Source organism: Gymnoscopelus braueri (genome assembly GCF_963280865.1).
Source record: "Gymnoscopelus braueri genome assembly, chromosome: 7".
Lineage (NCBI taxonomy): Eukaryota > Metazoa > Chordata > Actinopteri > Myctophiformes > Myctophidae > Gymnoscopelus > Gymnoscopelus braueri.
The window spans coordinates 18,610,214-18,622,672 of NC_137608.1; the positions used below are offsets into that span (position 1 = coordinate 18,610,214).

The 12,459-nt window shown below is 40.8% G+C and overlaps 1 protein-coding gene across 3 annotated transcripts in view; it reads left to right on the forward strand.

Moving 5' to 3' along the window:
* dapk1 (death-associated protein kinase 1) overlaps positions 1-12,459 on the forward strand; it is a 94,999-nt gene that overhangs the window by 22,511 nt on the left and 60,029 nt on the right. For all 3 annotated transcript variants that reach the window (XM_080434023.1, XM_080434022.1, XM_080434024.1), the window contains exon 3: positions 8,870-9,091. In XM_080434023.1, the coding sequence (XP_080290149.1) occupies positions 8,870-9,091 (222 nt within the window). The remainder of the gene's footprint in view (positions 1-8,869; positions 9,092-12,459) is intronic.

The window sequence follows — 12,459 nt, forward strand, 5'->3', positions numbered from 1 at the left end:
ACAACTGGACAAAACAACAACAGTGGAACAAAAAGAACTACACAAAAATATAGAAAATCAAAACATACAGTTAAAATTCATGATGAGAGTGGTGCAGTGCTAAAGTTGGCCCGTGTTCGGGGAAGGTAAGCCGGACGGGGAGGGTGATAATTGTCATTGCATGTACTCCTACGGGCTGGGAAGAAAAAATCATGATGCAGTTAAATTCATGATGAATTATAGCATGGCTTCTGATTGGTGGTTTATCTACAGGGCTGTGTAATGCTTCATTTATGCTCATTTATATCATACAATGCTCTGCAAAAATATCAGATCTACAAGCTCTACAAATGATGGTCTGATATTTTGGTGCGTGACACCTTTTGTACGACGAACAAAGTATAAATCGGGCTTATGTAGGAAATTGAACAATGACAGTGTTTGGGGTGTGTGCATGTCCATGCCTGCCGGTGCACAAGTCTCTTAGTACATTCGACAAACCCTAATGCTGCTCATACTGCACTTGACAGCGGATGCACATGGCATACTCACCTGTCTCTGTTATAAAGGCCGTTCATATCTAGGGAAACATATATAACCATAAATCTGCAGGATGTCTCCTGAGATGAAAAAGCCTTACAACTAGGGTCACGATTACATTTAAGTTTGACGATTAATTGTCACACAATTTGTTGCGATTAACAATTTTAATTGTGTTTTTGGCATTGACCATTGGGAACATATGAATACAAGCTTTCTGTTTGGCCTTTTAGGCTTCATAATCACGAATTGCACAGGGCAGATATGACAAATAACTTACATGTACAAAGAAATTAGTGACACATTTAATAAAATACGGAAATAGTTGATCTACCAGCTGTAAGCTTGTAGATCTGCTATTTCTGCTATTGTTGGAAAATGTTTGAAAATGTATGAGCATTTTTCAACATGGAAACGATTATGACGATTATGCAAAAATAATTGCGATTATCTCAAATAATTGCCATTATGTAATAATTGTGACAGGCCTACTTACAACCTTGCAGACCAACACTCTTTTTTTCTCCACACCCAGCTGACAGGCGCAAATAAACTCTCCTCTCCTCTCCCCTCCCCTCCCCTCCAATTGCTTTGTGGAAACAAGTAGGCCAAAAGTTGGAAGCCTCGCCCTCGTCTGTCCTTAAACACAACAAAAGGGGAACAGCAACTTGATCCAATAGACTTCGTAGAGTGTTTTGCACTGCCTGGTGGGTGGATGGGTGGTTGGTTTAGCAAAGGCTTGAGAAAACGGTCTCCCTACAACTGTTTGTCAGCGTTTTCTAAGCTATGTTTTTCACCGCTACTCACCCATAAATTCTGCTCCTAACGTTGTGTTTATTCAGCAGCCTGCGAGTGAGTCAGAGAGCTCTCCCCAAGGATACCTCACATGACAGAAAGGGATTTCCCAGGTAGTCTTTGCTAACCAGAAGTCATTAAGCCACATTTGCCTGAACATTATGAATTGTTGTTCATAGCACTCACTATATTCTAAGGAGAATTGACTAAGACAGGGGTTTATTATTTGAAAAACAGCAGCAGTACTTTAGCCCTATTTACTTAGTTGTATGACAAGTAGCGCAATAGCCGATCTACAATCTCACAAACTGCTATTTTCACTACTGTATGTTTGACATTTTCTTCAAAATGTTGAAAAATGTAAAAAAGAGCGATGGCACGGTTAATGTGATTGAAGTGCTTATTATTTGAAAATCATTTTCAGTTTATGGTTCCTCTCTACTATCTCAACAAGGGAATAGGGCTCATTTGAACTACTGACATTTTCCCCCTGTTTGTGTGTGCAGCTGGTGTTGTTAATGAAGGGTGGGCTCACTCCCCCCCCCCCCCCCCCCCCTGTGTGTGTGTGTGTGTGTGTGTGTGTGTGTGTGTGTGTGTGTGTGTGTGTGTGTGTGTGTGTGTGTTTGTGTGCGCGCACACACACACACACACACGTGTGTACACTGTACAGTGAGGTTAATAGCTTTGTGTGATTCTAGCGAGCCTCCCACATGTGCTTTTATAGGTAAGGCGTTGTGACTGTTTCCAAACTAATTTGGGCTGGTCTAAAACGTTCAATGTTCAAGGTAGTACTGCATGGGTAATTAACCGAAAATACTGTATATTGAAAATGATATTTAGAACCAACTTATAACCAAATAATCAAAAAGCATGTTTTTCTTTTCTTTTTTTGGATAATCTTATTTTCTTAAATATCAACAAATGGACACGAAAAATTTTTTTTTTCATTATCAACTAAATCGATTAGTCTGATTAACCACTTAAGTATTAGACTTTGTTGTACAATGGTGGCACACAAAAAGAGTGAAATTAGACGATCTATAAGCCTCACAATGCGTTGCGATGTGAGCTAGTAGATTATTAAGTTATTTTGAAACACACCTCAAGCTCTGCCTTCACTCCAGATGAACAATCTAGCACTGTAGAAGTAAACGTGATTCACCTCAATGCAGCAGCTCAATACAATAACTCATTATAAACATCAGTACATTGGACAGCTATAGAAAGAATGCACTGCCAAAATAGGCATACTGTTAGCAGGCATCATATTTTCTGAGTTCAGTCATCCCATTGCTATGGGGTATACCCTCATACTGTCAGATGCTGTCACACCATCAAACAACATCCCATCACCTTGAGGCACAGCCACAGCCAAAAACATTGGATTGCAAGACGACGACAAAAATTGTACTGCATTTAGATAGAAACACTGTGGCTAAAGCTGTCGTGTCAGCTTCACATGTTAAGAAATGTCTTACCCAACACTGTCTGCCCTCTGTGTTACCCAACCCAAGTGGCTTCTTTCTTTTCACATCCATCCTAGCATGAAGCAATCATTCAGAATGACCTTCAACCTGGCATCTTCTCTGTTGTGTGCATGTCTTCATAGGCAACATTTTTGCACATTTTAGGAAATTCTGAAATATATACAACAGCAGGAAGAATAAAAAGGCGGAGGGGAATTATTACGAAGAGATCAGTTTTCAGTTGACCATTGTCTTAGTGCTTAACACCTTTACCGCCGGGCCCGTAGTTCTACGGGCCGTTAAATCCAACGGTTAAGCGCCGAGCCCGTAGTCCTACGGGCTGCGGTCTTTTCGCGCATGCGCGGTCCGGGTGCACTTTCGGAATTTTTTTGATCCACTTCCGTTTCCGGTTTGATGACAGGAAATAGAATTATTTGGGATCCGGTTTCGACGATCACGCCCGCTCCCATTCTACAGACGAAACTGAAACTCAATTCTCTTCCTGTAGTTTTTTCTCCTCGCATTTCACTGTTTAACGTAATCCGCTCTAACTACAGTCATGGAAGTCCGTTTGACATGCGGTCTTCACTGGGAGATACAGGGAGATCGCGCGGATGTAAACAGACCGTTCACGGCTCAATCTTAAGGATTTTAACAAGATCTATGGCGACATGAAAAAAACAAAAAAACAACAAAAACACCTTGGCAGGTGAGTACATTATTATGAGATTAACCTCTGGCGGTGGATGTGTTAAAGGACCACTTCACCCATTTTCATCCCACCTTCATATAATTGTTCCTCACTAATGCTCATTAACCCATTTAGACCTGGAACGCAGCTGCCAGCTGTGTCATTTTAGATTTCTTTGGCTACTCAAAAATAGCAGATATACAAGCTCATAGCGTGGCACTCTGTAGATCTGCTATTTTTTGAAAAATTGAGAATTTGTGCAAATCATTGATATATATAAAAAAAATATATAAAATATTAGTGACATCATCTGAAACAGTCCGTGGTTCGGGTGACTGCAATCTTTGATTTTGTGAGCTTTGCAGACAGAGCATTCATTGTATAAATCTTGGATGGTGGGATTATCACATCCGCTGTAATTGCCAGGTGCGTTTCTCAGTGAGGTGAAGTTGTGACCTCCCAGGAAGTTGAACTTACTGACCCATTCCACTGCAGCACCTTCTATGTAGGGGTGTGCCTCTGCCTGGCCTCCTGTTGTCCACCATCATTTGTTTGGTCTTGTTGAACTTTGACATCCAGGTTGTTCTCTCGGCACTCCTGACAAAGTATAAAATAGGGCTTTTTAAAGCAAATTACAGGAGCTATCATATCACATCATATGTATAATATATACCTTTCAGTTCTTTGTTGGTGCAACACAGACATTTCTATAATTTTATATATTTAGACATGACTTAGATTTGAGTTTATAAGCGTGAGCTTGCATTGCAGTTTCAGTTGTTTGTTCCCCCTCAGTTGGGGGGAAAAAAACATTAGGGTGGACCATAAATTGGAAACTTTTTCCAGTTTGATTGAATACTTATCTCTGAACAGAAGGAAATAAGTTATTGAGGCATTAGTCTATACCTGAGATGTGCGCACCCAAACTATGTACAGACTTGGGGCCGCAACCGCGACTACACTAAGGTGAAAAATGTTTGCGAATGGCCACATAAATGTATAAATGTTCCCATCCGGTGGTCTAGGATAGAGCCCTTGGGAATCCGGTCAACTAAGTATAGGGTGTAACGTGTAAGTGGTTATTGAGGAAGGGGAACTCAGTTTTGTTTCCTTTCCTCATTGCAATCGTTTTTATCACACCAAACAAAACAAACAAAAGGTTACAAATCAGACTGACCTTTGCAATATGTTTTCAGTTCCTTGCGATCTGTAAAGTTCCTGGCTGTGTGTTAGAAATTATACAACATATCGTGTACAATGCAATATGGATCAACAATGACCACATGTTACGAAGCTATTTGCTTAACAGTTGGCTTGAAAGCGTCCTTATTCTGGGCATGTCATAATATTCAACTTCAACTTTTTTTCTTTTTTTAAGTGGGCGAAATGCTCCCACTATTTGTAGTTTTCCAGAGAGGGGAAAAGAATAGAGATACACAAGAGAAACAAGGAAAATAGGTCAGAAATGTGAAATATTCCCAACATTCTGCAAAAATAGCAGATCAACAAGCTCACAATGTGTTTCGTCGTGAACTATGGTAAGCTATTTTCGGTGAAGAGATTTGGTTTTGAGGTAATAAGGAAGGCGGCCAAGTACAGACCCCTGGGGACACCGGTCAACAAAGTATATACGGTTTAAATAATTTTACGCCTCAGAGGATTCTAAAATGTCATGCTGAAATAGCTGTCAGGCACTCGTTAATGTCCATCCCTAACAGTGAAATCCTCAGTGTTAATTTAACTCTGAGTGTATGGACCCTTACGGGTACGTACATCTTTACACTCTCGGAGTTAACACTGAGAATTTTACTGTGTATTTTCTCATCGGAGGCCTGACTTCGAGCCAGGTCCCACAATAGGATGATGCTAAAATGAATAGGGGGTCGTCGGAAGGTACATTAGCATGAGAAAGCCCCCACCCCCAACCCTCCTTTCCTCCTCCCTGCTCCTGTCAACAAGCCTCTAGCTCTTCCTTAACAAGCCAGATGGCTTGTCCATAGAGTATTTCCAAATGTTTTTCTAAATTTAGCATTGGGTAGAGATCAGGTGTGTGCCCAGGAGGTACAGGAAACTTATTTTATTATTTTCACTTCGATGGGCTGGAAATCATCTCCTTTGCCTTTCGGATCACGTGCCGTTGCCTTCGCCATTTGAATCATATAGCCTAATATTTACTCCACAAATATCACACACATTGCAGATACAGAAGACCTATAACTTAATGCTCTGATTGACTTTCTATAAACTATCCACTCTGCTTATGGCAGGATGATATAAGTCTGATGACAGACGCAGGGCAATCTCTTCATTATGTCCACTGCTTTTGGCCAGGACAGAGGAAGCCATTGGAAATGTGCCTTGTTTACACGTTCTCCTCTCTTATTATCTCAAAATGTTTGCCTCTGTTTGCCTCTCTCCCCCTCACACCTATCCTGCCTGTCTGTCTCTCTCTCTCTCTGTTTTCCGTCTTCCTGTCTCACTCTTCCACTCCTCCCTCCCTCTCTTAGCGCGTGTTTGATATATTAAGTGCATGACTATTGCCTGGGGCGCGAGGAGAGGCACGTGCGGCGTGGGCGTCGACAGACCTTACACAAACGTCCTTGCTTCCTGAGTGTTTGTATTTTTTTCCAGGCTTTGTTTTGGTAGCCTGACATGTTGTGTAGCAGTGGAGTCAGCGTTATCCCATCTGGTAGCCCTGTTCAACAACAATGCTGCACAGGGACATGATGGTGGAATTTCCATTAAAGAGTTGTCTTTTTTTTTCTTCCTGACATGCACTCACGCCCACTGCAATATCAGAGTCGCTGCTGCTGCCATTACCTCCACATACTGTGCGTCCCTCATCTGTCACGGCCTGCTAGTACAGTGGTTTTCAAAGTGGGAGCTGCCAGCCAGGACAATAGAGGAGAAACGGAGGAGAGAAATAAATACATAAAATGTGTTATTTCAATTCAAATTTCAATTCATAAGATTATTGTGGCAGTTTAAACATTTTCAAACTGGCATCCCTATTTTGGGCATTTCATTATTGTCAAAATGTGTGTGAAACCTTTCAAAAAATTGTTAAAATTGCAGATCTGGCTATTTGTCGTACAAAGAAGTACAGGCATAGAGCTTAAAGAAAATGCACCCAAAAAAGTGATTTTCAGGAAATGGAAAATCTGTGTTCCGTAGATCAAATGTAGTCATTTAGTCACAAGCTCTTTTTAACACTTTTCATTGAATAAATATTCATAAAAATACACAGGCAGACTTGACCCCTTTCAACCTGTCATCCGTATAGGCGAAGATCTTTCTAATTGTATCCAAAATAGCGAAAATAGCAGATCTACAATGAAATTTATGAAAAAACGTATATAGATATAAAGATATAAAGTTTACGTCTCACAGCAATTGTTGCACAACAACTTTCACGACCTTAACCCATTAAGACCTGGAACTGTGTCATTTTTAGATTTGAGCTAAAAAGCATTATTTTACACTTTGGGCTATTCAAAAATAGCAGATATACAAGCTCATAGCGCGGCACCGAGTGCCGCGCTACGAGCTTGTAGATCTGCTATTTTTGAAAAATCGTGAAAATGTGTGCAAATCTTTGAATATATATATTTTTAAAGCGAACCGTTTTTAACTCAAATCTTTGCTTCTGGGGATCCCTGGAACATAATAATTTGATGGGGGTCCGCGGCCAAATACATATCATTTTGGGGGTCCTTGACATGAAAAAGTTTGAGCACCACTGATATAGAAACATACGTTTTTCACAATACTGTTGAGATTTAGGAGACTAGAGAAGAATCGGCTTCAGGTCTCAATGGGTTAAGTTTCACTTTAGCCTTTACTTCACCAGGCACTTCAGGCTTTCATTGCCAGAGGTGCTGTTTTGTGATGTCATGTGCGGCATGAGCTGTGATCTACATTTGAGGGGATGATAGACATACTGTACATACATATAGAGTTGTATATATCCCTGTTGTAGATGGCTTGGCCTTTGGCCACAGGGGAGTCCCCCTTGGCCAGGGAAGATATTAGGCAAACTGGCAGGCTACTCGGTTACGCTCACCTTCCTTTGACCTCGGGCAGGGCTACTCCATTACACTTGTACATTCTAAAGCTTTGTGAATTTGAAAACTTTCTATGCTATGTACTGTAAGTGTACAATGATGGTTGTTTGCCGAATTAGCCCACATAGTATCCATAACCACTATGGATACTATGTTGTAGTTGTTTTTTTTGTTGTAGTTGTTGTTTTCGCATTGAATATAGAATTTCAACAAAGTAAACAAATGCCTGTTTGTGAAGGAATAGAATGTTGGCCAATCCTGTAGTGCAGCATTCTGGGTGTGGAGCATAATATTGCTCCTTGGATGCATTTCAGCTGGGAGTGGTGACACTGGTAGTGAGCCATGAGGCTCTTCTACAGCGGACCCTTGTTGGTCTACGGATCATTCCATGGTAGTCCACGATGCCAGTCCGACTCCGCATGCAAATTTGATTTATTTGATTTGATATATAGGCTAATATTCATGACCATTAGTTGTCTATGGAACAGCTGTTTCAACTGAAACTCTGCATGCAGTAGCATTGTAACATTTACGTAACATTATTTAATGCAAGGGTTAATTTATACCATGGTTATTACAGGGAAGGCTCACAGTTCCAAACCATGGATTGTTACTGTAGATACCATGGGATACCTTAAAACGGTATGCATCTCTACAAATGACCCATACCACTACTACTGTACAATATTTGAGGTCCTTGTGGGTCTAATGTTTGTCACAATAATGTCTAGAATTAGTCTTCTTTTGTAATATATTTTCCAGCCCAGGGTCCCTGTCCAAGACTGTGAGAGTGTGTTTATAGTCAAGGAAGTAAATTTATCTCAACAGGCTGTCCTTTAGTGTCTGTTATTTATGTTTTACACAGATAACGGGGAACTTGACAGAATGCTCTGGATGGCGATAACATTTCTTGGCTCTTTTTTTCTTGAAGAGTGGTTTGTAATAGTTGGAAAGTGTCTTCTTAGCTCTTTGCGTAATCCCAGCAACAATAACTGAGATTTATTGATTTGTTTTTTGGTTCTGCAATGTTTAATTGATTCCATCATTGCACATCATAAATTTAGTTTTGAGTGTTGTTTATCAGTATTGTGTACGAATGGTCCTCTTATATGTATTCTATTCCTAGTTTATAGTCTATTTTATTTTATATGATGACTCTGAGGAAGGTCGAAAGACCGAAACGCCAGTCACTGTATGCTTGCACCTAAATTAAAAAAGGCTTAAAATGTCCGTGTTGCTCCAGCGTTAATCTCTTCTGCATTTTATATGATCAGTTGGTATCATTTCATTTGTTCATCTTCTAAACTCCCTCTTCTTGCCTTTCTCATTGGCAGCGGTCAGTTTGCGGTGGTCCGGCGATGTCGTAACCGAAGCACAGGGGTGGAGTACGCCGCCAAGTTCATCAAGAAGCGACGGAGCAAGTCGAGCCGGCGCGGCGTGACGCGGGACGACATCGAGCGCGAGGTGAACATCCTGAAAGAGATCCAGCACCCCAACATCATAACGCTGCACGACGTCTATGAGAACAAGGCCGAGGTCATCCTCATCCTGGAGCTGTGAGTCGCCCGCTCTCTCATCCTGCTCTTGAAGCTATGTTAACCCATTAACTCATTCACTGCCAGGCTTATTTCAAGCTTGTTGATCCATATGCCACAGGCAGGAAAAATTGAAAAATTTGATTTTTTTCTCCGTTTACATTTTAACATTGAAGTGGATGGAGCATTAACTTTTTGAAAATCGTTTTCTCCTAGTTCCTTTGAGATAAAAAAAAAAAAAAAAAAAAGAATTGAAAACATTTTTTTTTAGGTGACGTCAAAAGACGTCATTGGCACTAATGGCACACTGAAAACGGCCGTCAAAAGACGTCATTGGCACTCAATGAGTTAAGACCAGGAAAGCAGCTGTCATGCGTGGCACCGAGTGCCGCTCTATGAACTTGTAGATCTCGAACATTCACAACCGCCCATAGAGGTGAGTTATCTTTTTAATCTGTTGGAGGTGACGTGGGGTCACAGTAAGACTGGTTAGACCAGTTACACTAGTTGATAATTGCGCTCACAACAAAACCCTGCATGATCCTTGTTCCCTAGACTAGAGCAGTGGTTCAACTGAGGGCCTAGAGTGCAAACCAGCAGCTATTATTTTCTTTTCCTGAGACACCAGGCGAAGAGAGAAAATGAAAAAATAGCTGTGGTCTGAAATGCCAAAGAGCGGAAAACGACAATGTAACAGATTTTGTAATGTTATAGGTTAGATGCCTAGAGGTTTGACACATTGGCAGTCAGCAAATGGCAGATCTGGCTCTATTAGAAACACGTGTAAGATGTGAATGTATTTTTAAGATGCAGGGATCTTTTCATGGAGAGTGACATCTCCGAAGGCATGATATCCTTTATGCCAGGATCTGGAACCTCGGTTAACCCCTTCAATCCGGGAACGCATCTGTGCCATGTTAAGATTTATTTGGCTATTCAAAAATAGCAGATATACAAGCTCATAGCGTGGCACCAAGCGAGTGCCGCGCTATGAGCTTGTGTAACTCATTTGTAACTGAAATATTTTCTTCTGGGGGTCCCTGGAACAAAGCATTTTAGATTGGTGTCCGCGGCCAAATACATATCTAAAAATGTTTTCTAAATCCTAACATTAGGCCTATGTTGCTATATCAGTGGTGCTCCAACTTTTCCATGTCAAGGACCACCCAAAATGATATGTATTTGGCCGTGGACCCCCATCTCAAAATATGTTATTCCAGGGACCCCCAGAAGCACATATCGGAGTTAAAAACGTTTGCTTTAAAACACATTGGGTTATTGTCCACCGGGCAGCTATCAAGTCCCTTTCTCTGCAATATCTAACTTGCAGGACTTGCAACTAGAGAATTTTAAGAAGATTAGGAAATATATATCCATATCACAGAAGTTTCTCTTGTCCATATTCCACTTCTTCATGTTGTAAACTCTGTGTGATATTTAAATGACGATTGTTTTCAGCTGCCATATTTATCAATGCCCAACCATTCTTATGCTGTTATTAGTTGGATACAACCTTTTTATAATTTCACATGTGAACCCTGTCGTAAGATGATTAGAGCACTCGGATATATGCTGGTTTCTGTCTACGTTTAGATTAATAAATGACGACCCAGGTATTTACTAGACCGTTCAGGCTTTCATGACACCATGCACGTAACGGTAAGAGCTGTGATTGCTTTATGTTTGAGGGAACATACATACATACGTAGATATGTATACAGGCAATAGCATACAGACAAACCCTGTTCTAAATGGCTTGGCCTATTTCCATGTTCAATTAAATTGCTTATTTTCATGACATGAACACCACCAAGCCTCGTGATTGATAAGGAACGCCGCCATGATGCTTATGAACTATTACTAGAACAGAGACAATTATTCCAGTGAATTCCACATGTGAAAGTGAAACTTAGCTTATTCCCACAATAAACTAAGCCTTTGTTAAAAGTTATTGGTAGTTACTAGGTTGTATTAATTCCCCTTTTGTGTCAGATTTACTTATTTTTCCCCAGTTCGGAAGAAAGTTATGAGCCTGGTCGCCTGAAGGCTATAGAAGCAGGCTAGCTGTGACCAGCTTTCTGGTGTGAATATGTGTAGTGATGGATCACATGTGTCCAGCAAACCTCCACCTCATTAAAAACAACTAGAAAAGCTATCCAGAAAAGCTGGCCAAAGGACAGCAGCTGTGCCATGTATGATCGACATCCCTCTTTGCTTTTGGCACGTATTCATGCATTTACAGTCTGTTTACTAGCAGAGTAGATGATGAAATAAACATTCTAGAAATAGAGTGGTGGAGGGAAGGGTCTCAAGGTTGTTATCATCCTTATTATCTCGTTCCAGATGTGCAGCTAATCTGGTGATTGAAAGATGTGTGTGTGTGTGTGTGTGTGTGTGTGTGTGTGTGTGTGCGTGCGTGCGTGTGTGTGCGTGTGCGCGTGCGGTGATGGATGTGTTTGAGGAAGCATGGCGGTAATTACAGTTATCTGGTCTCTCTCTCCTCTTTTTTGCCATCTCTTTCATTATCATCTCCACCCAAGATGAGTCCAATGCTTTCTGTTTCTACTCTCTCTTCAAACCATTGTCTTGTTTCACTTAATCACTCCATCACTAAAAGGCATACAACCTAAAGTTTGGATTCATCAAATACCCATATCAAGAGGCAAACATATTTGTGATAAAGGGCTTTTTTAGTTTCCCCCCCAACCGGCATCCCTTAACTCTTTAAGACCGGGAACGCATCTGTGTGTCATTTTTTTATTTCGTTGGGCTATTCAAAAATAGCAGATATACAAGCTGCTACGAGCTTGTAGATCTGCTATTTTTGAAAAATCGTGAAAATGTGTGCAAATCTTTGAATATACGTTTTTCAAAGCGAACATTTTTAACTCAAATCTTTGCTTCTGGGGGATTCTATAAATGTCTTCTAAATCCTAAGTTTAAAAAAACAAAACGTATGTTGCTATGATATCAGTGGTGCTCCAACTTTTTCATGTCAAGGACACCCAAAATGATATGTATTTGGCCACGGACCCCCATCTCAAAATATGTTGTTCCAGGGACCCCCAGAAGCAAAGATTTGAGTTAAAAATGTTCGCTTTATAATACTATATATTCAAAGATTTGCACACATTTTCAAGATTTTTCTAAAATAGCAGATCTACAAGCTCATAGCGCGGCACTCGGTGCCGCGCTATGAGCTTGTAGATCTGCTATTTTTGAATGGCCCAAAGAAATCTAAAATTACACACATGCGTTCCAGCTCTTCAATCTGACATCCACAAGGAGGATTGTGCTGTGTTGCGTTGTGTCACCGCCATCGACGTTGTCCCATGCAACGCCACACCCGGTGGAGCTCAGTCGTAAGGCTACGTGTCTGCAATTAAAAT